The sequence below is a fragment of the Pelodiscus sinensis genome, chromosome 1 (genome assembly GCF_052426305.1).
Source record: "Pelodiscus sinensis isolate ZL-2025 chromosome 1, ASM5242630v1, whole genome shotgun sequence".
Classification (NCBI taxonomy): domain Eukaryota; kingdom Metazoa; phylum Chordata; order Testudines; family Trionychidae; genus Pelodiscus; species Pelodiscus sinensis.
Genome location: NC_143052.1, coordinates 42470693 through 42497252, shown reverse-complemented (window position 1 = coordinate 42497252; position 26560 = coordinate 42470693). Strand labels below are relative to the sequence as shown.

At 44.8% G+C, this 26560-nt stretch overlaps 1 protein-coding gene across 4 annotated transcripts in view; it reads right to left on the bottom strand.

The window, feature by feature from the left end:
* WASL (WASP like actin nucleation promoting factor) overlaps window positions 1-26350 on the bottom strand; it is a 75413-nt gene extending 49063 nt beyond the window's left edge. The window contains exons 1-4 of one of the 4 annotated variants that reach the window (XM_075928545.2): window positions 25676-26350; window positions 4126-4260; window positions 2813-2899; window positions 1209-1305 (exon numbers count right to left, since the gene is read on the bottom strand). In XM_075928545.2, coding sequence (XP_075784660.2) covers window positions 1209-1305; window positions 2813-2899; window positions 4126-4260; window positions 25676-25786 — 430 coding nt within the window. In that variant the 5' untranslated portion in view covers window positions 25787-26350. Of the gene's footprint in view, window positions 1-1208; window positions 1306-2812; window positions 2900-4125; window positions 4261-24904; window positions 25154-25675 lie in introns of those variants that run through there. The other 3 variants (XM_075928532.2, XM_075928536.2, XM_075928553.2) reach the window with 3 other exon arrangements.
* Between the last annotated feature and the right edge of the window lie 210 nt (window positions 26351-26560).

Sequence of the window (26560 nt, the reverse complement as noted above, 5' to 3'; positions counted from 1 at the left end):
TTTAGGTACTTAAACTCAGATTTAAGACCCTAGACAATTTAGGAAATCCCATCCAAAGAAATAGACTCCAGTCCTGCAATGAGCTCTGCCTGCACGGGGGCCCAATGAAGATCAGAATTCACTGAGGAATGCATTGCAGGATCAGCTCCCTAGCATCTAAAGGTGTTGGCCTCTGATTTGATTACCAATTGTTAGGGCAGCAGATGTATCATGGCTTAAAAAAATCAAAAACAAAACCAGAAATAGTAGTATAATCACAGTAAATTTAGTAAAGGTCACAGGCTACTAACTTTACTGTGACTGCTACAGGATTTGAAATAAATATCCTCTTGATGTCAAATGGGCATCAATAAACCATCTACTGCAGCACCATCTATCTCTGGAGCCACAACCCAAAACTTGGTTCCAGAATCCCATGGGGATGGACCTAGCACTCTGTGGTAGGTATTGCAACCCCATGCACCAGTTTACAACATCCTCCAGGTTTCACTCACTCAACCCTCCGTCATGATGGAAGGGGTGGCTAGGGCCAAATCTGACAGTGCTGTGACCTAGTGCTGAAGGCACAAACTGGAGCAGGAAACCAGCCTCAACCCCACAGGACAGAGGAGCTGCAAAAGCTATCACTGTGGGGTGAGACATGGACAAAGATCTCAAACTGGGGGAAGAGGAATCAAATTCTGTAATTTTTTTTCATGCTGCAACACACATGCTGCCTTACTAATTGTGAATAAGACATTTCTCTACTAATTGGATGGATACCAACAATTAATTTCACCTGGACAACTGGACATATCAGACAGTAAAAGATTTCAGTTACTACTCAATTGAACCACATTTAAACAGCAGGGTCAGTTAGGAGAAACCCAGAACTGAACAGCTAGTTAATCTAACTTGCATGCAAGTTATACAAAGATTTCCAATTCACAAGTAAACTTTCTTTTACTTCTTTCTGTTTGTTCTTTCAAATACCACATATTAGAAAAGCCTCATATTGCAAAAAGAAACTTTAAAGATGAACCAATGTGTGTGTTACCTTCAGTAAATTTGTACTATATATTTTTCTGCATCACACAGTTACAAATGGAAATTAAGGTCTAAATATGGCACTAAGTTCTTAATAGCTTTCGGATATGTAATTGTCAACTAACCACTATCTCTGGCCATGTCTAGACTCTAATTAATGACATGTTAAATTGAATATTTACCAGACTTTCTTTGCCGTCGTCCAAGCAAATCAGTTACTGTTTTTCGGAATTTTTTAGCTTCTTCTTCATTAGCAAAATTAAGACCAACCTGACATGCCTGAAAGAAGACAACATCAGTTTTCCCCCCCATAAAGGCCAAGAAAGTTAAAGTTTTTTTCCAGCTTAATTTTTAGAATATTTTACAGTTTAAGTGAACACATTTTGTTTCTGAAGGAATAAGCAGGAAATAATTAAGACTTATCACTTTATAGTCGCTAGTGAACAATTTAGAAGCAAATATTAATGTCAAATTTAAAAATACATTCAAATTGTGGAATTTTTTCCTAAGATATGATAGGTCCACATTTTGTCAGATCTGAGCAATATTTCAAGTACACAGTGATAAAAATGAAAATTTTATGTTAAAGATACATAAAAATTGCTTATGTATTTGAAATGCTCATTTGGTAACACTAATGAAGCAACTGTCAGGTACAACTGAGGTGGTAATTTCTTTACCAGAGAAAGAGCACTTTAAAGAGGTATTTTTTGTGCTCCTGATTCATTTGTAGTTCAGGTTTTCTATTTTAGCACTGACACTAGAAAAAAAAAATCTTATTTATAATCAAATCTGCAACTAGCTGCTAGAAATATGAAATAGGGTGTGTGCGCGTGCAAGCAAGCATCTGACTTTGTGAGTCTATTCGTTCAATAACTCCACCTAAATGATGACAGCTACAACTGCCAAATCTGGTATGCAGCTTCCTCTTATTCTAGCCTAACGCAAGGTCAGGTTGCATGAGGAAAATGGGGTGTGCCTGGAAAGAGGTTGTTTTCCATAACATGGAAAGGGAGGGAACTGATTGGAGGGATGTGGTACTGCAGTCACCCCAGGGGCAGTGAGCACCGGAGGTCAACTATACTGCAGAGTGACCACTGGGGGCAGTCGCATCAACCACTCATCAAGAAGGGAGTGACTGGCTGGGGACCTGGCTCACCATCTTGCTGGCCACTGGCCCAGGTAAGTGGCCTACCCTATCCTAAAACCCTCTCCTTCCCAACCCTCAGCCCCAGACTGAGGGGGGAAGGGAGGGGAGGGAAGAAGCCCCACTGGCCCCACCAGTGCATTTCCCTCCCCACCCCACAACTCCCAAGAGCACCATCAGGTCCAGATACTGCAGCCCTTGCCCCCCACAGGACCCAATGTCCAGATACTGCTGCCCTCCCTGGACTGCCAAGCTGCCCAGCATGGCCGTGCCACCATGCCTGCGCATTCGCTCCTCCGCTGCAGGCCCAGGCAGGGAGAGCTGAACACTGCTCCTCACTCTGCCCCGGGCCCAAGAAGCACTGGAGGGAGGCCTCTGTGCTGCTCTTCACACTTCTCCCAGGCCACCTTACCCTCTGGGCTTTGGGCCAGGTCCAGGAAGCAGTAATGGGAAGCCTGTGCAGTCCACCCCTGCGCAATGCTGGGTAAGTCTTCTAGTGTAATTTATACAATTACTGGATTTACAAAGTGAAAGGTGAAAACTTATAATATTAAAATAAGCTATTGTACAAAGAAAAATACTAGCAGGGCAAACAGTTTTAAAATCGCTATTCAAGAATTAAGTAAATACTAGACTTACATCTCCAGCAAAGGTATGAAAATATCCTTTTGGACTATTATATACAAAATTATTGTACAGTTCCTGCTCCCACAATAGTTTTCCATCCTGGAAAGGAAAAAAATTCAGATATTGAAGACTGAAGATATAAATAAAAAATAAGACTGATTAGACAAACTTTTATTGCAGTAGTACTCAGAGGGCGCAACTGGATACTGCAGCTCTATTTTGCTATACACTGTACAGTCACAAAGAAGAGACAGTGTCTTCTCCCACAGAAACAAAAGACAGAACTATGTAGCATTTTAAAGACTAACAAGATGGTTTCTTGTTAGTCTTTAAAGTGCTACATAGTTCTGTCTTTTGTTTCAGCTAGACCAGACTAACACGGCTGCATCTCTATCACTATTCTCCCACAGAGTTTACAATCTAAATCAGATGATTCCTGGCCATTCCTAGAAACTTTCCTAGAAGGGTCGGGGGAAAGCTTTTGGGTTTTTTTTTTTTTTTTTTTTGCGCTCAATAAAAAGTCGCCTGCCTCTTTCAGAATGGCCATTTTGAATTCTGTTGTTCTCCGCAGCACACCTCCAACTGCCTCAGAGGCAGCAGCCTGGGATGACAAGCAGGAGCTGGTCCGCGAGGGGAGCCAGTTTAAAAATGGCTCCCTGCTGCTGCCTCTAATGCAAAGGCAGCAGCGTGGAGTGACAGCAACCCCTGCCCGTGAGGAGTCCAAGCTCCCCACAGACAGAGGCTGCTCCATGGGATGCAGGAGCAGCCCCTGCCCACAAGGAGTTCAGAGCCCATGCAGATAGGGACTGCTGTTCCAGAGCAGTCTCTGTCCCAGGTGGGCCCAGGCTTTTAAGCCAGCTCCTCACAGGCACTGGCTCCCACTTTGCCCCTTGCTGTCTCTGTATCAGAAGCAGCAAGGGGGGGGGGAATGCATGTAGTTGCCAAGATTAACCAATAAGCATGTAGTCATCTCCACATGCTGACATCCATAATATTTACTAGTACTGGACACAGAACAGGCTCCTATGAGATCCTACTTGAGAGGTCCTCCTAGTTTGACAATAAGCCATTGTTTGATTACAGTTTGTCAGTCAGTTATGCACACCATTCATACCAATTTCCGCTTGACCATGCTTTCCTAGTTTGTTAGCCAAATGTCACATGGGACTTTATCAAAGTCTTATTAAAATCTAATCGGCATAATTCTTGCATTACTCACTTTATATCATCCCTTTATGAAATTCATGCAAACAATTCAGAGAAACTTCACATTTATTATAGAATGAATTTATCTTTAAGTAAAAAATTAGAGAAAGGCTTCTCACCTTGATATCAAATATTCTGATAAAATAAGACCTCTGTGGATTGTCTTTTACAAGGCAGGCTACCCCACAGCATTTTTTGGACCACATGGCATTGCGATCTGCTACATATATCTGGACAACTGCTGAAGACATTGTCTTAATAAAAAAAAAAAAAAAAAAAAAAAAAAAAAAGAGAAAAATCACATTGGTTAAAGCTTAAAATTAAGAGTTCCACATTCCTTCTTCTAGAAAAATGTACACCTACTTTGATTCTATACAGTAAGCAGAAGCAACAAATCACACATTTTGAGAATTCTTAACCAGACACCAGCTTCTAGAACTGTGGTATCCAACACACTAGCCACATGTGACTATTTGGTCAGTTGAGTGACTTTTTAAATACCATGATTCTACAACTGAATCAAACAAGAGGCAAGACCATTAACTGGGGTGATTGCATAGGTAATGGTGTTAGCATCTACTTGAAAAGCACCCATGCAAAAGTCAATAGGAAAGCTAGAACACCCAATTTAGAGAATTAAATTTATTAACTCAACTAGGACTTGCTTAAACTAGGCCTTGATAGTCTGCTTCATGGCCTTGCAGCTTACAGGGAACATGCCGTCAGTACCAAAGATGCTGACTGTACTGGAGATCGTTTCCAGCTTGATCTGGGCTTGCTATACAGACCCTCAAAGATCTCCTAAGAAAAGGTCTAAGTGGCTCATCTTCTCCATCCTCTGCTTTCAGTGTAGAAAGTTGCAGTGATAGCTCTGGCTGGGATGCCACAGACTGAAAGGCCAACTCCATGAGCAGCAGTTTTAGTCAGAACTCTGTTCTTCCTGTACCTGGATTTTAGATGCTGGCAACAACCACACTTCAGTGGATTGTGCTTCTCCTAGAGACAGTGACTATACTGCAAATGCTCACCATTATTGGGATCAGCTCTGTGCAGGTAAAACACTTTAAGCCTGGTAAGCCAGACATACCCTTGTCCAGAGGACCCCCCTCCCAACTAGGATTGGTGGGAAGAGAAGCCTTTATTTATTCATTTCTTTTCCTTCTTTTTTTTAGAACAACTAAAAAACCTCTTAAGTAGAAGACAAAAGTGAACAGTGCAGAACGACAAAAGTGAACAGACAGCTTTTAGCTCCAACTCTAGTGTAAGTCAGTTGAGAAGAAACTGAGGAAGGAATGCTAGTCCACATCAGCTAGCCTTGTGGATGAAGGAGTTCCACATAGGCAGGATGGACTGCTATTGACATTTTCTGATTGACAGTTCAAGGATACAGACATACCTACAGTGGAGCACCCATAAGGGACACCCCTCAGAAAAAAATAAAACCCTGAATATTATTACAGTAGTTTTTTAAAGAATTCTATAAACTGCACATGACATGAAGAAGTTGCTGATGTGTTTTAAAGTACTAGCTTTCCAATTATAAGTCAAACACAGTTGGGTTTGCATTTAGGTCAGGACACAAAGAAAGAGTGGTAATTTTAATTGCACCCTAGCAAGTTTCATTCTTCTAGTCCAACTGCTATGTACTCAGTCTCCTGTTGACATATAACTTGGTTGTTCTAGTGAAAAACCAATGTCATATGAGGTCGTTGTCATAAGACATTATCTATAGAGAAGAGTACTGTGCAGAGCTTTGAAAAAATGTTGATATAGCAACCTTAAACTGGGTTGTATTTGATAAGAAAGCAATAGAGAGTAGGGATGTAAAATACTGGTTAACAATGTTATGTTTAACTGGTTAGCCATTTAACCAGGAGCCCACAGGTGTGTGGAGAGGGCTCCTTGGGCCAGGCTGGAGCAGGCCTGAGCCCAAGCACAGTGCAGTTAGCTGCTCAGGCCAGGTTGGCCCTTTCCTTTTGCCAAGCATTCAGTTTATCCTTTTCCCAGCAAGCGCTTTATTTTCCTCAGTGTCTCCAACAAATCCTTCCCTTTCACTGGAATATATCACTCTCCAAATACCTTTCACTAGTTTCCCATTCACTCTGGAGTCTGCCAGAATTTAAATAGATGTAGAAGAGACCTTTTAGGAAAAAATACACATCTTATACCATCCTTGTGTATCAAAGCAAAATAGGCAGACAAGTTATTTTAAAAAAAAACTTACAACACAATTAAGAGAAGGCACGAGTTCTTCATAGGCCTATTCTATGTTACCATACTTGGTTGTACTAATGTAAATAAAAAATAGGTTAAAGGTGCAGAGCAACAATTTATTTTTTAAATTATCTAGCGCAGGAGTGGCCAACGCATTTAACAAAGAGCTGAAACAGCGTCAAAAAAAAGAGCCGCACCAGAATGGTCAAGCAAAAAAGGGAAAGGAAAGCCTTCAAAGAGCAAGCAAGCTTAGGCTTTTTGGCAATATCAGGATGCCATCAGTGGCTGCCATCTTGCTTGGGCACCATTATTTTGAATCGCTGACCCGGTGAACAGCAGGAGCCCTTTGGGGAGGGCTGGGGAGAGGGACACGCAGGAGCAGCTTCACAAGCCACACTTGAGGGTGAGGGGGAGAGCTGCATGAGGCTCGCAAGCCACAGGTTGGCCACGGCTGATCTAGTTGGAAGGTGGTGAGAATTCCTGACTCAGAAGCATAGCTCTGGAGACTGCCTGTGTGATGCTACTTAACATTTATTCATTTTCTCACATAAAAAGTGGTGATGATTACATCAAAAAATAAGGTACTCATTAGCTGCTTTATGATGATCTTACAGAAGAGTATCTAAAATGGTTAATATTCCTATAGGGCTTGGAACACTAAGAGTTCTGACACTACAGACTTAGATAACACTGGAATAAAAAGATGTACTATTGCTTTGGTAACAACTTAAAAAAAAAAAGGGGTAGTCCAGTAGCACCACAGAGACTAACAAAAAATACCGATAGTATCATGAGCTTTTGTAGGCACAACTCACTTCTTCAGAAGAGTGCAGCAAGAGCTAATTTACAAACTAAGGGTATGTCTACACAGCAAAGTTATTTCGAAATATCTTTACTAGCATCTATCTACACAGCCAAACCGCTAAGCGGAATGCTTATTTCGAATTTAGTAAACCTCATTCCACAAGGAATAACGCCAAATTTGAAATAGCTTTTCTGAAATAAGTGTTGTATAGACACTTATTTCAAAATAGGGGGCCTCCAGCCTTCTCAGGGTGCCCTGGTGGCCCCCAACTTCTATGATCTCCGCACTAGAGACAGCTGTCTATGGCAGGATAGCTGCCAGCCTGGCCACCAAAGGCCACATGCGAACCCAGGAGCAGGTTTGCATGAAAATCAAGTTGGTCTGGTGAGACCCCCAACCCTGAGCTTCCCCCTTCCAGCTCCCTCCTCCCCTCCCTCACCCTCTCTTCTCTCCTCCTGCCTCCTTTCCCCAGTCTCACCAGAGTTTCATTTCTCCTCTCCCTCCCCCCGTTTTGTTAAATAAAGAGAGTTTGTGTTCATGAAAATACATGTATTTTATTTTACATCAGGAAGGGGGGTTAGAGAGGGGTAAATGGAAGAACGCAAGGGAGGAATGAGGCACAAGACCCCAGTGGGGCAGACCAGGGAGGCTCTTAGTGCTTCTCAGGGTGGAAGCTCTCCCACAGGGCCTCCTAGATATGGACAGCCCCCCAATGGACCTCCTGGATGGCAGCCTGCAAAAAGTGCAGCCAGGATAGCAGCAACACATCCATGAGAAGCACCAGAGTGCCCGGGGCAGCTCTGGCTCCATGTTGCAGAGTGCTGTGGTGTCCCGAGTGAGGACAACCAGAGCACGCAGAGACAAAATGCTTTGCTGTCCTTCATCGAGATAGGCAAGCAAGCAGGGAAAGCTGAGAACTGGCTGTTCAGGGGGGGTCCCTTTAAGCACAGGCCACCCAAAGTAACTTCTGACCTGATGCCCTGCTGGACCTGATTCCGGCCAGCCTTAAATGCGATTCAGCATCCACTCAGTATTTCGAAATAGCAAAACGCTATTTCGAAATGTATTTTGAGTGTAGACACGTTATTTTGAAATAAGTTATTTCGAATTAACTATTTCAAAATAAGATTTCGAAATAATGCTGTAGTGTAGATATACCCTAACATGGCTACCCCTCAGACTTTGTTACCAACTGAAATCATAGATAAGCGAGTCAGTACAGGGCATCCCCACTATGTCATACTGGTATACATTGGTTCCGCACTAATGTCGTTGACATTTGTAGGGACTGTTGCATTATAAGTGCTCCCCTTCCCCACTCCTACATTGAGGAAAACAACAACAAAATGGCAACAGGAAAAACAGATTCCCCGCTTTACTACATTTCACTTTTCATCCTTGTTTTTGGAATGTATCTTGGACTTATAGCAGGGATGCCCTGTAAATGTATATAGAGTAAATTATGTGAAAATCTTTGAATTTTAACATAGTACCTAGTCCCAAAGGCCAACTTTCGGGCAACAGCTGTGCTTTTGGAAATAGTGGCACAGAAAATGTAGTGGCTAGAGTTACATCATCATTGGCTGGATTCAAAAGTTATTGTGTACACTGAAGACAAGCCCTTTGTTTGTGGTTGTTCTTATACAAGTCTGAAAAGTACTATAACTTTTTCAAGTAATATGTACTACATATGTAAATTCTTTGTACAGTCTGGTGGTTTACTTACTGGTGCAGATGTAAGAGTTTAACTGATACCTTGCCACTTAATCCGACTGGTTAAACTCTTCATAGGAAGCCCATGCGGGGCAGGGAACCACTGCAGTCCCGGGCAGTTAATTGTGTAACCAATAAAATTTCTCAGTTACATGATTAATTTTTTTCTTTTTTACATCCCTGCTTAATGTTTGGTTTTGAATTTTGTTATATTGTTCATTAATTCCCTCCACACTGTACATTTTTAACTTTAATCCAGTCATGGGCAACCTAGACCAGTAAGTGGGCCGCAAGATTGCCATAACCAAGATGGTTTTCCAGGATAAGGTCATTTTAATAATTGGGCTTGCATACCTAGAATTTGTGGCGTGTGCCAACTGAATTGTAGCAGCTTCTTGACAGGATGAAGGGGGAGTACATGGTTCTCACAGCCAATGTTGTGTGCTATCAGCACGCACGTCTCTTTACATGCTTGTCTCTTTAGTTTTTTTCCTACTGGTATTACTATGTGGATGGAAACTAGAGCAATCTGGCAACCCTGTGCATGGGTGATGGTAAACAAAATGTCTCATGGGCCACACATGGAACCCTGATGGGACACATGTGGCCTGCAGTCTGTAGGTCACCTATCACTAGACATGTAAAGGAGCAACTGGTTAACCAGTTCCTTGGTAAGTATTGCCTTACCAGTATGCTTATAGAGGTAATCAGTTAACTGGTATCCCACCTGCCCAGAGCAGCCCCCTCCCTGCACCGCATCAGGCTGGTTAACCAGTTAAATATACAGTTTAACTGATTAACATTTTAAACAGGATTTTACAGCCCTACTCTAATCCTTTTGGAAAATTAGGGAGAAGACTTTTAAAACCAAGTAACGAAAGGCAGAAAATGACCACAGGACTGGAAGTCATCCTTAACCTTCCTTACAAAAACCAGGGGAATGTTCTACATACACCCACAGGGAAATGTTTTCAATACAACCAAAACTAAAGCAGAGCCCTGAAGGGAAGAGCAAAGTTAGAAAGGAAACCCAGTGGTCTGATGAACAACTTCTAGGAACTGCCACCCACATTCACGTGATAGTCCAGCTATCCAACAGCAGCCAACATCAGGAATCAAATAGAGAATTATGAAAAAAAAGTCTGCCAAAAGAAGCTTGAGCCAAACACTATCAGCTTCTGCTTTGTTGATATGAGGAAGAATGAGGGATGCAAATGAGTAATTCTTTAATTTGCAATTTGTTATTTTGTGTGCTTCTGATACATTCATCTTATTAGGCTCCTCTCTCAGTAGAATGATTACTGAATGAAATCATACCAGGATATTATTTGGATGCAGTTATTTTATTGATAGTAATATAAAGAAAATTGAAATCTTGAGATGCAACTTGCCAAGGAATGAATTTTTCAGAAACAGAAGAATGCAGGCTCACAAGCTGACAAGTTGGACTATTATGAAAAAATGCAAATATGGGATGAAGGAGAAGGCACAATTACTCAATTGTATTGTTATTCTTGACAGCATTTGCTTTTTTAAACTGACATCTACTAACCACAAGCTGACATCAAAGGGGAAAAACGCTTTCCTCTCTTTCCTATCCAGATGAGTCTGTTCTTCCAGAACCCATCCCAATACTTCTATTGAGAATAGCTTTTCCAGACAGCAGTTTATCATTACTTCGATATTATGTACACTTTATTACTGTAGGAAACTACAAGCAAAAAGCCTGCAAGAACAGTTTACTGACTTACATTTAATCATAAAATTTAGAGAACATATCAGGGAACATATTTTGTGGGTAAACATGAAAGAGGAAAGTTAACCCTTCCCTCCCCATTCCTTTAGCAAGGGTCACATCAGAAGACATTGAGTTTATAGTTCTCAGTGTTTTGACTGTATAATGCATATGGTTCTTTCATACTTCAGTGCAGTGGTTCTCAACCGGGGTACAAGTACATCTAAGGCTAAATAGAAGTCTTCCAGGGTATATATCAACTCATCTAGATATTTGTCTAGTTTTACAACAGGCTACATAAAATGCACTAATGGAGCCCATGCAAATTAAAGTTTCATAAAATTACTACTTGTTTATGTTATTCTTTATATAACACAAAATATAAGTAAAATATTTCAATCATTTTATAAATCATATGGTAAAAATTAGGAAGCCAGCAATTTTTCAGTAACAGTAGGCTGAGATGCTTTTGTATTTTTATGTCTGAATTGTAAGCAAGAAGTTTTTAAACATGCTGAACTGTGGTACAAAAGACAAATGAGACCAGAGATACAGTAGTCTGAAAAGGTTAAGAACCATTACTTTAACGGACTGCAACTTTAATGGATAGTTTTGGCTCAATTTTAGGACACCAATCTTATTTTATTGATTACAGAAAGATGAATATTAGGTATGTAAGATGTTAACTGTTACCTGATAAGCCTACTGCTTACCGGGTAATTGGTTGGAGCCTCACTGCCTCCCCCCCCCCCAATTACTGAGTGCAGTTCTAAGTGTTTTTTCAGTCACTCTAAATGATGTTGTATTTTTCTATACAAACAGAATCTAAACTAGCAGTTGATAATATAGCTTGGACCTCCCTGACCCGGCACCCTAGGTACCTGAGCTGCCCCAGACCAGGGAGTTTTCTGGATCAGGGGAGGTCAGTGCTCCCCTGCTAGCTGTCCCACTCCTGAAGTCCTCTCCTTTGGGCTCCCTGCACTGCCACTGGCCCCCTAACACTGGCCAGGCATGTGTAGCCAGACAGACACCCCCTCTCCCCCCATCACATCCATCTTATTTGCCTCTCTGAGGTTCCTGAAGCATACAGGACAGAGAAGGAGCAATAAAATCAGCATAGTCTATGCTGGCTCATCTGATCCTGAGAAGCTGAAAAAAAAAAAAAAAAAAAAAAAAAAAACCAGATATGTGGAGAGCGAGCGATTAAGTCAGTAAGCTGGCCTTGAGGCTGCGAGAACTGCCCCCGGCTGGCACCCATGTTGATTCGAACACACACACAGTCCCTGGGAGAGGAATTTCCCACTGAGAAAAGAATGTCCAGTACTTCCAATTTAATCATCTCAATTCTCTCTTACAAGCGTAAATTAAGTTCACAACTCCCTTGTAAGAACTGGTCTCACAAAAGACAGACCAGCCCCGTCTAGCATGACAGACAAGAAAGAGAAATATGTGACCCCATGGGTATATAAGATAGGTCCAGCACACACTCACTTTGAGTGTCATTCTACCCTCTACCTGCTGGTCGGGTTAGGTGTTTGACCTCCCGAGGTTCTATGGGGACGCCCACCTCGTATTTTCGTCTTTCCTAGGAATTGAGGGACTGGCCCTGGCCTGACATGCTGGAGTCGAGAGGCACAGAAGGGGGTAAAAATTGTACCTGGATGTGGTCCTCTGTCTTAAGTGTGCACATAGAAAGAGTAAGCTGTAACTTGGTACCATTATTTCTATTTTTCTATCTTTATCTTCTTTGTAACCATTTTTAAGATCTATATTTTGCTAGTAGTTAAGAAATAGAATAGCCATTGCAACCATATGATTTATAAGCTTCCTCAAATAAACCTGTAACTGTTTAAGTTTTAACCTGACTCCTTCAGTTGCTGTAATAGAACCAAGCACAATTTAAAAGAACTTCAGCCGGTCACAAAGGGACAGACATAGGGAGAGCTTGGGCGTTTGGATCTGTGTCACTCCCAGGTGACAAGATCTGTTGGGGCACCTTTTCAGCCTTTCCTAGGCTGCCCACTGCGAAGGAACCCCTGTGTTCTAGCAGCTAAAATCTAAGGTGTAATAAGCTCTTCCTATATAACGGGTCGTCTGTTGGCCTGCTGGCCACCCTCTGCGATGGGACCCCGGTCCTAGCAGTAAAGACACGGACGTTAAACCTTTTCGGAAAAACACACACACACACACACACACACACACACACACACACAGCCCTGACCATCGGCTGACAGCATGGCTCCCCACCCTGCTGCCCCAGAGTTTCCTGGGGTTCCCAGCAACTGGGACTGCTTGGCTGCTGCTGGCCCCACTGCTGCAGGGTGTTCCCCAGCTGGAGGGCCTAGCCATCCTACCCTGCTGCTAAGGCTACCCCGCTGCTGCTGGAGATTCTGGCTGCTCAAAACAGGATTCTGGCTGCCCACCCACTTCAGCCGGGGAGGGCGGGCCCCCATACCCCACTGCTACCAGAGGTTTGCTGGGTCATCTAGCCCCTCCTCCACTAATGCTGAGGGTTCCCCAGCCACCGCCTGGCCCTGCTGATGCCGGGGATTCCCAGTTACAGCGGAGCTCCCCAGCCCCTGCATTGCTCCTGCTTCTGGGGCTCGTTGGTCCAGCAACATCTATGGCCCTACCAGACCATGGATGTTGCCAGACAAGAGTCTCCCAGATTTGGGAGGTTCAACCTGTATTAAAGGTATTACAGCAGTTAGCTTCAATATGATTCTCATAAGTATGAAGCAACTTTAAAACTTCAGCTGGGGGGGGGGGGGGAAGAGAGGGGAAACTACGACAACCTTAATCTACTACAGCAAAACTCCATCGATCCAGCATTCAATGCTCCGGCACTCCTGATGGTCCGGCACCATCAGGAACCCGGAAGTGCTCCGGCTGCTGGACAATTGGAGCTGCTCTGTGCCTGGCTTCCCTGATTCAGCCGCTGCTGAAACTGACCAGCAGCTGAATTGGGGAAGCCAGGGGCAGAGCAGCTGGGGTGCTGCCGGGTTGGTCCTGTAGTGCTGCCCCTCTGGGCTGCGGGACCAACCTAGCAGCACCCCAGCTGCTCTGCCACAGGTGTTCCAATTCAGCCACTGCTGAAACTGACTAACAGCGGCTGAATCAGGGACACCTGGGGCAGAGCCAGACTATCAGAAGGGGGGGGGGGGCTATGAGGGGTCTGGGGTGGCATCCCTCCCTACCCCACCCCAGACCCGTCATAGCCCCCCCTTCCGATAGTCCGGCATATCTGATAATCTGGCACACCCTGGGTCCTAAAGGTGCCAGATTATCAGACGTTTACTGTATATATTTGAGAGAATTTGTGCGTCTGTTTGTTCAAGACCTCATCCAAGATGGCAAAAGCTAGGACCACCAAATTTGGTATGCAGTTTCCTTTTATAATTTAAACCACAGTAAAGGGGTTGGTTGTGCCAGGAAAACGTGATGTGCCCAGAATGGGTTTGCTTCTCATTAAGCCATGGAGAAAAGAGACAACAGCCATGCAGGTGCAGGCAGACGCTTTGAGGTGCCCATCACCCTGTCCCGTCCTTTACAGAGGGGTGGGGGAAATGGGGGGAGGCCCTGAAGCACACTTACCCCAGCCAGGAGATATTCATCCTTACCTCAGCTGTTCCCGCTGGATCTGCAGTGGCCATGGAGAGGTGCTTCTCACCTGGCCCCAAACTGCTGCAGTGAGAGGGGGCAGGCATAGCCCCCTCTTCACAGGACAACCTCCATACTGAACCTTTCACCCCCAGCCCACCCTAAAGTAGTGACTGAAGAGAAGAAAAACAACCATGAACTGGGTTAAGGACCTGAGCAACAGGGATCTTATTTTGTGAAGGAGGGAGTCACCTGCTGGCAAAAGCTTGCAACATATCTAATATATATTCTCAAATATATATTAAGAGAATAAAAACAAAAATATTTTGAATTAAAGACCTAAGCAATGTGGGGTAAATCTTCTAGTATACTATACTGTGTACTAGTATGCAATAGATTTGATTTCTACCCCAAAGAAGACTTACAAAGTGAAGTATTATTCTAACCAATCAAATCTGCATCCTAGATTAAGACTATTAGTTTGGGTAGCTGTGAATATACTGATATTATATAAACTGTGTTAAAAGAAAATTCTAGTTCAAAATCAAGCTTTCAATAGTTTGGAAATATAGAATTAAGGTTAACCATTCAAGAACAGGAAAATGCTTCTGCAGTTATCAGCCTTTGCAGTTTTCCAGTGAACCTATTCATGAGCCTTTGCAACTTTGTGCAAAATGAGTTACAAGTGTATGTACATTATGCCATAAAACACACAACCAACCTGGATTTAAGGTTTGTATTTGTAACCCAAGACGTCATAGAAACAAGAAAACAAACAAACAAACCAACCAACCATAAAAAGTTTCCAATTTGTACTATTCTGATCCATAATAACCATTTGAAGTTTACTTAATTTAGGGAAAAAACAAGAAGTTCTGAAGACAAAATACACTCAATACCTTCAACCAACCAACAAACCTCAAAACCACACTTTTTTGCATTAAGGGAAGATTTCCATTTACACTTTGCTATTACTACTCCTTTTGGCTGGTCTTGTGACTATTTTAGTTAATTTGGACTACTGCTTGATGCAGAAATACTGAGTGTTAGTGTTGTGGTTTCAGTTCTATAGCCAAATAACTCTTAGGGAGTATTCTTTTTTCTGTACTACAGTTAAAATGAAATATGAAAACAAAATTTTCAATCTGAAGTTGAATGGAAATTTAGACAGCAAGTACCACAAGTCCAAAAAATATCAATGAATCCTAATCACGTTTTACATATGAAATGTTATATACTTTGATATCCATTTGTGAAAATAACTGCAATCTTCTCTTACTTTTCTGAAATTGATAAATGTCCAATGGTTAATGGCTCCGATGCTATAGAAAATACAGCAGCAGTATTGGAGACAGGTCAAGGGTTTGTCACTTCTTGCAACAATGCAGGAATTTAGAAATATATTTTATGACTCTATGGTAGACATACCAATTACAAGTCAACAATTGTATCTCAAGTTTGCAGCAATCTGCATCACTAGTTTAATCAACTAAAAAAGCATTGGCCTTTATGCCAATAATTGAGAAACTAAATTGAGAAAACTGCAATCCATATTTCTAGAGCTGCATTGTAGGCTTTTTAAATGCCAACTGGAACTTTGGCTTGTGATAGAATACAGATTCACAACATGAAAAGATGATGAATGGTGGAATATAATGCAAAAAGTGCAGGCCAAGGTTACCATCGTCCAAGAAAGGTCAAACCACAAGGCATATCCTTCTACTGTAGGCCTGAAATCCTTTATTTCTAAAGAGTATGATTAGTGTAGAACAGGGACTAATTTGTAAATTTATCACCTCAACTTTTCCCTTCCCAAAATAGATACAAGACAATTCCTAAGTACTGTATACAAAATAATAAGTTTAACTGACAAGTGAAATGTCAGAAGGAATCATTTAGTCTCTCCTTCTAGGAGAAAAAGCTTTTGTTTGATATATCAGAGGTAGGCAATTTGAGGTCCCCTGGCCTTGTGTGGACAGTCAGGGTTCCATTTGGAACCTGCATACTCCTCCTCTCTCCCCATGTCTCACTCACTGGGGGTCCCGCACTTAGATACTATCCCCCCCTCCCTCCAGCACTTCCAGAGCACTGCAAATCATCTGATTCACGGTATTTAAGCTCTGAGAGAGCAGGGACAAGGTGAGAATCAGCCAATTCATCGTGCTCTGGAAGTGCTGGAAAGGAGAATAGATGAAAAGCGCTTGGGAGAGGAGATGGTGAAGAAGCCAGGCAGGGATTTAATGAATGGAAACATCAGTGCTGAATTGCAAAGTTCTGCACGTCTCTTACTCCTAATCTAAGAAAGCTTTTGTGGGCAAAGACCCACTTTGTCAGATGCATCTGACGAAGTGGGTCTTTGCCCACAAAAGCTTATGCTCCACTTCGGTTAGCCTATAAGATGCCATAGGACTCCTCGCCGCTTTTGCAGATTCAGACTAACACTGCTACCCTTCTGATACTAAGAAAGCTTGTGGAGGACAGATCCAACCAGAAGTCATACTGAGTATGATATACAGGTCCAATCTCCGATGTCCAGCACTCTCGGCACCTGAACCTTAGAGTTGGCCAGACAAAGAGAGGTCAGGCTCTGCTCCCAGCTGCGGTTGCACATCAAGCTGCCTGCCTCGCTGCCTCCAGTCCCGGCAGGGGCTACACTCCTTGCCATCAGCCCTGGCCAAGTCTGTGCTCCCCACCACTCCAGCTTTCTTGGGGCTGTACTCCCCACTGCCAGCCCAGCACAGACTGCACTTCTGAACTCGACCAACTGGGGCTCTCTGGTCCAATGTTGCTGGATCAGTCTCCCAGATTTTAGAAGTTCAACCTGTATAGTAAAGTAAGCATAAATGGTTTTTAATTTGAAATTGACAACAGTCTATTAATATACGCACGATTACAGCATTTCTTCTTGTTTTGAAATATCCAGTATGCCACATATTCATTACGGATGTAAAAAGTCAGTTAAAACAATAACCATGTAACTGCTGAAAATCTTAGTGGTTACATGCACCATAGGCGCTGCAGTACAAAACTCAGCAGTTACATGGGCTGTGGCTCTGATCCTGGAGAAGTGGTTCCACAGTTTAACCAATAAGCATCATATTATCGGTTAACCAGTTATTCAGTTTAATGCCAGGTATGGCAGAGTTTATGTACTGAATCTTACTCTTGGAGTCACGGTAAGTGCTTATGAACAATTTCAATCTTGCGGTCCACTGAAATGAAGGAGGGCCAGTCATGCAGCCCACTCACTAGCCTTGGTTGCCCATCACTGATATATACACTTCACTGTTGAATTTGATAGTTAAGACATTTGAGTACAGGCAGTCCCCGGGTTACGTACAAGATAGGGACTGGAGGTTTGTTCTTAAGTTGAATTTGTATGTAAGTCAGAACTGGCGTCCAGATTCAGCCGCTGTTGAAACTGACCAGCAGCAGCTGAATCGGACACGCCTGGGGCAGAGCAGCTGGGCTGGGTTGGTCCCGCAGCGCAGTTCCTTGGCACTACTAGACCAACCTGGCAGCACCCCAGCAGTTCTGCCCCAAGTCAGCTGCTGCTGAAACTGACCAGCGGCTGACTACAGGAAGCCTGAGGCAGAGCTGCTCTGCCCCGGGCTTTCTGGAATCAGCCGCTGATCAGTTTCAGCAGCGGCTGAATCTGGACTCCTGGGACAGAGCAGCTGGGGCACTGCTGGGTAGGTCCCCACAGCGCCGCACCTCGCGCTGCGGGGGATCAACCTGGCAGCACCCCAGCTGCTCTATCCCAGGTGTCCCCAAGTCAGCCGCTGCTGAAACTGATCAGCGGCTGATTCCAGGAAGCCTGGGGCAGAGCAGCTGGGGTGCTGCTGGGTTGGTCCAGTAGTGCCGCACCTCGGCGCTGTGGGACCAACCTGGCAGCCCCCCAGCTGCTCTACCCCAGGCGTGGGCGAGAAAATCCTGGTCTGCTGGGGGGTGGGGAGGAGAAGGGGAGGCGCACTAGCTGCACCCCCCTCCCAGCAGACCAAGGAGACGTGGAGCGGCTTTTCTCGCCGCAGAGGACGTGGGTGGCGGGACCGTGGCGCGTCTCGGCGGTCCCGCCGCCCGCGTCCTCCGCGGCGAGAAAAGCCGCTCCGCGTCTCCCTGGTCTGCTGGGGGGAAGGGGCTGCCGGAGGCGACAACAGTGGGGGAGGCACCCCGCACTAGCGGGGCCCCCCGGTTCGTAACTAGGGGTCTGACTTAAGTTGGACCCACGTAACACGGGGACTGCCTGTAGTTTCTTTTTACTGATCGTGTTGCTTCCTTCTAACAAATGAAGAAGGAACCTAATCTGTGGTATTTCACTTAAAAAAACCACAAAACCACATTACTATCGCAGGCTTATCACTTCCTTCCTGTTTTCAATTAACCAAAAAAGCAATTCTGTCTTTATATAGAGAGGAGCTTCCACAGATGTCTTTATGCATATTTAGTATTATAAATAGGCTAGATCAATTTAATTTATGTTTTATAATCGGGATGTAAAATTTTGAAATAACTAATTGAATAGTCAATGGGATTTCCACCGACTATTGGATTAGTTGATAAGAACTAAGCCCAGCAGGGGCTCTTGTGCATTTCAAAGAAGCGCCCACATGGAGCTTGGGGTCAGCGGACTCCCTGCTGGCCCCAGGTTCCACACAGGCTTTCAATCTTTGAAATGCACAGGAGCCCCAGCAGGGACACTGCTGAACCCCTGCCCCCTCCCACGGAGCTGGAACTGGGAGAAACCAGCTTTTAAACAAGCTCCCACCAGCAGCCCTTCCTCTCTCCCCCACTTGCTGCCTCTTTCTGATAGAGGCAGCAAACGGGGGGAGCGACTAGTTGACTAGTCGCTTACATCCCCTATTTTATCATTGATATGCCAATGTCTAGTTAAGCATTTTTTGGTTTTGTTGCACAATTGCATGAAATTACGATGGATTCAGTCAATGGGTAGAAGATTAGACAATTAGTTAATGACAGATTTTAAGATTCAAAAAGTTAAAGCTTACAACAGTTAAAACTTTTTAAGCATTACATTGCAAAATATACAAATATGCCTAAATCAAAATATATTATGTTCTCAAGTAGTATTTTTCTTCCTTTGCTCATCTGTATATTTCAATAACCACCTATGGAAATGTTCTGTCTGGATTGGAATGTATATGGTAAAATCAACATCCTTCTAAATATGTTCACATACCAAATGGTATTTCTCTTGGCTTTTGCTTGAGGCAAGAGTGAGCTAAAGAAGAATGTTTACATACAAAGTATGACTATATTTTAGAGAAAAAAACAAAAGTACATTCAAAGCAATACTACAAAATTCTGTGCCTTGAAATCTCATCTTGAAAAGCATTGTTTAACTGATTAAAGGGCAGGCTCCCCACCCACCCTGTCTATTCCAAAACAGTCATGGCTCACCACGGACAGAGACTGCTTGATATACCGGACCAGCTTAGGGATGTAAGTGATTAGTTGACTATCCGATAAGCAAATGCTTACTGGACAGTTGGCTAGTGACTTGACTAGTCACTTCCACCTGTCATCTTGTTGCCTCTATCAGAGAGGCAGCAAGCAAGGGAGCAGAATCCAGTGCTGGGAGGAGCTGGCTTAAAATCCGGTCACCAGCACAGTCTCTTTGAGGAGAAGGGGCAGGGACAAAGCAGGGAACTGGTGGCACTTCTGCCTTTGAAATGTGGTAAGAGCTTTCCAAGAGCAGAAGCACCGTTAGAAGCTGGGGACTAACAATCCTCTGCTGGCCCTGCGCTCCCTGCTTTTGAAATGTACAAGAGCCAGCGGGAATGTTCAATAAAGGAGTTTTTGTTTTGTATTGTCTTTTTATTTAACTATTATGTCAAACTTCAAATCAGACAAAAGAAAGGTTTCATTGGAAAAAGCACACATACACATTCCCCTGCCCGCTGCGGGACAATTAATTGTGCCTCTAGGACTTGAAGTCCAGAACCAACCAGGGATCCCTTATCTCTGACCCTGATGCACTCTGGGAGGTAGGGATAAGGAATCTCAGGGCAGTTGTGGGGTGTTGGCTCCCACTCACTGCCCTCACAACAGATTCCGCACAGCCATATGTACTCATGAAGACCCAGAGAGCACAGGGGGGCCTGGGAGTGAGGGACAGAGAGCCCAGATTCTCATATTTCCACTTTTCATCCCAGCCACAGCAGTGACTCCTTTGGAATGAATCATGCTCAGTCCTGCCCAGAGTCTGTCCACACTGCTTTTAACTCATCAGAAGAGAATAAAAAAGACTGATGCACCTTGGGTTAACACCTAGAGAAATTTTACTAGAAATGCTGGGACACACGTGGGACTCCTCTGAAATACTGCATTAACACCATGTGCGGACCTGGTAATTTGGATGTTTATTGTACAAGTATACTGGTTTAGTTTACTAGAAGGCTGTAAGAAAAACAAGCAGGAAGGATGAAGGATACGCTGAGAATAAGTTACTACTCCTTAGCAAGCATTTGAGGGTAGTCATAGGACAATAACCAAGCCAGCAGCTCAGAGGAGCTTGGCTGTCTCCCTCTCATTGAGCCTATTGACCTGGTTTTGGAAAACCAAGCCAAAGCCTAGGAACTAGCAAGAGGGCCTCCCTCTAAAGAAGGCTGTTAGTTATGGAAACCAGGGTTCCATGAGGGTGTCTAAAGAAGTTAGGCTGCAAAAACCACCATAACAAAGAAGATGTGTTGGCACTGGAAAAAGTTCAGAAAAGAGCAACAAAAATGACTAGAGGTTTGGAATGTCTGCCATTTGAGAGATTAATAAACATGGGACTTTTCAGCTCAGAAATGAGGTAATTAAAGGGGGATATAATAGATGTCTATAAAATCATGACCATTGTGGAGAAAGGAAATAAGGCCACGTAAATAGCTTTCCCATAACACAAGAATTAAGGGTCACCAAATGAAATTAATAGGTATCAGGTTTAAAACAAACAAAAGAAAGTATTTCTTCACATAACAGTTAACCTGTGGAAATCCTTGCCAGAGGATGTTGTGAAGACCAGAACTATCAGGATTCAAAAACAGAGCTAGATAAATTCATGGAGAATAAGTATCAATGGCTATTAGCTACAATGGGTAGGACTGGTCCCTAGCCTGCTTCTCAGAAGCTGGAATGGGTAATGGGAGAAATCACTTTATTACCTATTCTGTTCCTCTGGGACATGTCATTAGCCACTGTCAGGAGAAAGGATAATGGGCTAGATGGAGTAGGGATGTTAAAATGCAGGTATTTAATTACTTGAATAGTCAATAGGTAGCCTGGCTCAGTTCTGGCTCATGCTAGGCGTGGGACAAAACCCCACTTTAAAATGCAGTAAGAGCCACGCAAACTGACACCTAGCTTCTACTGCATTTTAAATTGCAGAGACGCAGCAGGGTTTTGTCCCGCACGTAGCGCAAGCCGGAACTGAGCTGGGCTGCCTGCCTAGCTGGCAGCAGCCCGTGTGCATGGGGATCTCAGTGGAGATTTGGGACCTTCCCCACACAGGAACTACTGCTACAAAGCAGCCTCTGCCTGAGGCCGGATCGCTGCAGACAGGGACTACTTTGCAGCAGTAGCCCTTGCCACTCCCACTTCTGACAGAAGCAGCAGTGGGGAGAAGAGGAGAGGGCAGCACCAGCTCCTGCTTCCCACACCCCTTGCTGCCTCTGACACAGAGGAAGCTGGGGGGGAAATGAGTGAGGGACAGAGAGCCCAGTCTACTCAATAACCATAGTCTTAGCACGTAGTTGAGTAGTTGATAACTCCTTTACATCCCTAAGACGGACCTTTGGTCTGATCCAGTATGGCCATTCTTATGTTCACAAGATGGTAGTGTTTTAGGTAAAACACAGGTGTGGTTATTAATTGTTCTAAAATCCTTTGGTGTTAAGTACTTTGTTTCTGCTATTAAAATTAGATCCTTTGGCTTAAAGATTGCCGCTTGGTCACTGTATTCACTATTCCCAAAGGGAAGAAATGCAAGTGCCAAACCAGTTCAATTTGGTGGGTAAGCATGATTGATACTAGGAATGTGTTAGCATACATATTTAAACAGTTAACCAATGAGCCTGGCGTCATCGGTTAACCTTCACAGTTACACGCAAGCCCCCCTTTCCCTTCCTGCATTGCTGTCTCTGGCTCAGGCTCACCAGCCCCTCTGCTGCCCCACCTGCCTGGGGCTCCTGGAAATGGGGCTCACTAGCCAACACCGGCCCTGCTGGTGGGGCTCCCCACTGCTGGATTCCCAGGGGGCTCACACTCCCGGGGGCCAGGACTCTCTGGCCCAGCAACATCCATGGCCCCACTGGACCAGAGAGTCCTGGATTTAGGAGGTTGCATCTCTCTAGTCCAGCTGCCTTGGGACCTGATCCGTTATTTGCCAGACTACGGGAAGTCAATATTGTCTAGCAACATTATGAACACATCCACTGTTTACTGGGTTCTTAGAAGACATTTAGGGGTAATTCACAGCTAAATGACAGCACAGAACATAAGGCCAGGACTGGTGGCTATAAACAAACCTACAAGACCATGGGAAACTTGTTCACACCCATGATAAGTGGTCATCCAACTAACTAAAAGCATGCTGGACCATAGATCTTGCTGAACCAGACAGTGCTAGATTAGAGGGGTTCAAAATTCATCTAAATGGGTTAACGCTGAAATTTAAAGTAAATTAAAATGTTTAACTATTTCTACGCTGAAGTTATCAGCAGCGAAACAAAGCCAATATGCTATCCATCACTTCTAAATAATGGGAACTATTTGGTTGAGTGTAAATAGTTCCTATCAATAACTGCTGGATGGTAATTGGAAGTTCCAAGCATCTTAGTCTGATTCATCCACCTGCACTCCCTCACCCTCCAAAGGGGGGAAGTTACCTACATAACTGAACAGTTTAAAAAAATATTACATTCTGATGTAGTCCCTATATCCCTGAAGAGTGCCCTAACACTCTTTATTGGCTATTCCAGGATGGAGTCTGATTTTTTTTGCATACAAAAAAATTCTTAAACCCAGTTTTCATTTTTTGGCAGAACAAACAACAAATAGTGACAGCTCAGATTTTTTTGCAAAATGGAGCCCTTATTTTCTAGGCAGCCTACTAGTTAAGCCATAAAAGCACAATCTTTCTTGAATTCCTAAAATCTTCAAACAAATTGAAAAAAACCCCCAAGATTCAGAATAGGCCACAAATATGCATAGAATCTAAGACAGTGGTGTCCAACCAGTTCTGAAGCAGTAGCCACTATTTTGGTTATTGCTATAGTGAAATAGCCACACACAACCAGCCAAATAGCCACATGTGGCTACTGGCTAGTGTGTTGAACACCACATGTCTAAGAAAAGATAGGATAAATCCATTGTTTGGCCACCATGGTTTACAAGGGCAACCCAGAAGACCAGCCATCTGTAATGACATCCTGAGACAACCAAATAACTATGTGTTTGTTTCCTTGTCTATAAAATGCGAATAGTAGCATTTATCACTGGGGTTGGCTTAATTCATCAGTGTTTATAATGAATTCTGAGCGCCTCAGAGAAAGCATTATAGGAGAGCAAAATATTAATGATTACATTACCAAATCCTGTAACAATTGTTAGTTGGGCAGTAGAATGGCTTGCAAACCAAAATTCTCCCAAGAAGTATCTGATTTATTTTGTTTTTAAAGAGCAATTCATATTTTAAGATAAGCACTTAAGTTTTCTTCTGTAATCGAATTAATCATATATGAATTCACTAGCATTATCATATCTTATTTCTAGACCTCTGAAACATGCATAGGCATAATTTACTATAGCGCGAGTCAATCAGTAGCTCAAGTAGTTGAGTGAAGCTGGCTCTAAATTTACCGTAAAAATGTTGTCTTTTCTCTACCAGTTCAGGCTTTATGACTATAGATTAGTTTGAGCCCCCTAACACCCAGAATGAGGTGATAAAATTATCTTAAAGTAACCAAATCACAGTAAGATAATTTTATGTGGTCGGAGTTCATGAAAATATTGCATACTGTACTTCCTGTTCAATCTAAGAATTTCCCATACTTCTATTACAATTTAGAAATTATTCAGTTTGATCAAACCTCATTTAAAATGTGTGACCATTGTGACTTCTGCTGAAACTTGTAATTCAACACTTACTTTTAAACAGGATATCTTGCACAATACAAACATATATACAATAAAATTATTATGTACCTATTACTGATGTTGTAGGCACATGACATACAAAGAATAGCATCTAGTCAATGTACCTATATTGTATCCTAGACACAATGTAGTTTATATCATATTAACATGGGCTGATTCTTTAAAAAAAGAACTTCAGAAATTATGGGGAGTATTCCATAACCCTGATTACGCTTTGGCAAACATATGAATCTCTTTCCATTTTTGCTGTCCCAAAGCAACTTACCCTTTACCTTTAAAATACAAGAGGTCATTTAGGAATCCTAAAACTAAGGTACTAGGACCAGGTCTATGAAAGCCTTTTAAAATCATTGCATTATATTTGTTTTCCTGCAAGGATGAATGCAGCAAGGGAATCAGTACATCTGCAAGTTTCAATCCACTGTTAAGGATAACAAACTCACATGGCTATAACAACCTAAAAACAAGTCAGACCCAGCTCTCCTAACCGTTTTCCTGCAGCTTTGTGAATTCTACTGATTTACTGCAGGTGCAATCTGCCCAGATTTGTTCAACCTTGTGAACGGATTAAACTTTTCTACCGGATGCTGCAATCGCACTATAGTTGACTACTTCCCATAGTAAGTCATAGTTTACCTGCACTGCATACTGGACAAGCCCTGGTCACACATACCTACAGAAGTACTCAGCAGCAGGTACAGGGAGAAGGGAGGAGGAACAGAGATAACAACAGCATTCCGAGATCAGCCAGGGGCTAGCTGACAGAGCAGGTCTGGGCCGACTTGCCCCATCCAGGCCAATAGAGAGCAGTGTAATTAGTACCCCTGCCCTCTAACAACATTCCCAGTTCCTCCGCAGCTGAAGTCCTTCAATCAGGCCCAACTCCCGAGCCCTCCAGAACCAGCAGGCGTAGACACTGGCTCCACTGCGCATGGCAGCATCCCAGGAGCCAACAGGGGGGGAGAGGGCGAGGCCTAGCGGAGAATTTCGGGGGAAGCGAGCCCACCGTGCTGCGCTCGGGGAAGCAGCAGCGGCATTTCCTGCTTCAGGAGCCCCGGGCGAGGCAAGGGGCCCCCAGTCACCTGCGCTCAGCACCTCCGCAGCGCAAGAGCGCTAGGACGGAGGCGGGGAGCGCAGGGGCGGCGGCTGCCCTCTCCCGAGCTTCATTCATTGCTCACGCCCCTTCCCCCTGCGAACCTCCCAGCCGCCCAGGGAGCGAGCTGTCCCGGCGCCCCCGCGGGGCAGCTCCCTGGGCCACGGGGGGCACCGCAGCTGCCAGCGCCCCCAGGGAAAGACCTGAGAAGGGAACTGCCCCCCCGCCCAGCACAGGGAACCCACCGGAGCGGGCCTCCCCAGCCCTGGCCCCCCCGCGCTGCGCCGGGCTCCTCCCCGGGGCCGCGGCCGCTGCCCGGGCCGCTCCCGCCGCGCTCCGCCCGGGGCTCACCACGCATTTCTTGCCCAGGAAGCCGAAGAGGCTGTCGTTCTCCTGCGGCGTGAGGAGCAGCGAGCCCACGTTGCTGACCCTCCGCGGGGGCGGCTGCTGGTTGCTGCTCATGGCCGGGGCCGGCTCCCGGGGCGCCCTCGCCTCCCGCAACTCGCCGTCCGCCTCCCCTGGCCCAGCGGCCTCACAGCGGCTGCATAGCGGGGCCTCCTCCTCTCGTCTGGGGGCAGCTGGCGGCGCCCGGCAGCCCAGGGACTGGGCGAGGTGGCACCGGCTCCCGCTGCCCGCCGGCCGATCGCCCCCACCCCTCGGACCAGCACTAAACTTCCAACTTCTCCCCGGCTCCCACGGCCGCACAATCCAACATGGCAGCGGGGGCGGGCGAGACCACACGGCACCGGAGCCAGAGGGGAGGCCGGGACTTGCGCCGCCGCTGCTGCCGCCACACGCTGAGGGGACCCTCCCCGCGCTCCGGAGCAGGGCCCCGCCTGCTGCCCCTGTGCTGGGCCGCGCTTGGCTGACTGGGAGCTGGTGCCGCTAGTGAGCAGCGTCGCCCTCGCCTTTCCCTTAAATACCTGCCCCGCTTGGTCCGACCTGTTCTCCCAGTTCGCCGGGCGGGAGCGCCCGGGTGCTGCTGGGCTCCTGCCGCGGGGGGCAAGGAGCTTGCAGGGTTGCAAATGTGCCCCGCTGGGGAAAGGGGAGCCCTGGGGTCTGCTAATGCCTGGGTGCGGGCACAGATGTCGGCTGGGAGGGGGAGCCCTGAGTTGTGAGTGGCTTGGGGAGTAGAGGCAGCAGGGGTTGGGGGAAGAGCCTGCGTAGGGGACTTGCCTTGTGTGAGGATGTGGAGCCTAGGTTGCAAATGGCTTAGGGCCTGAGCTGCTAATGGAG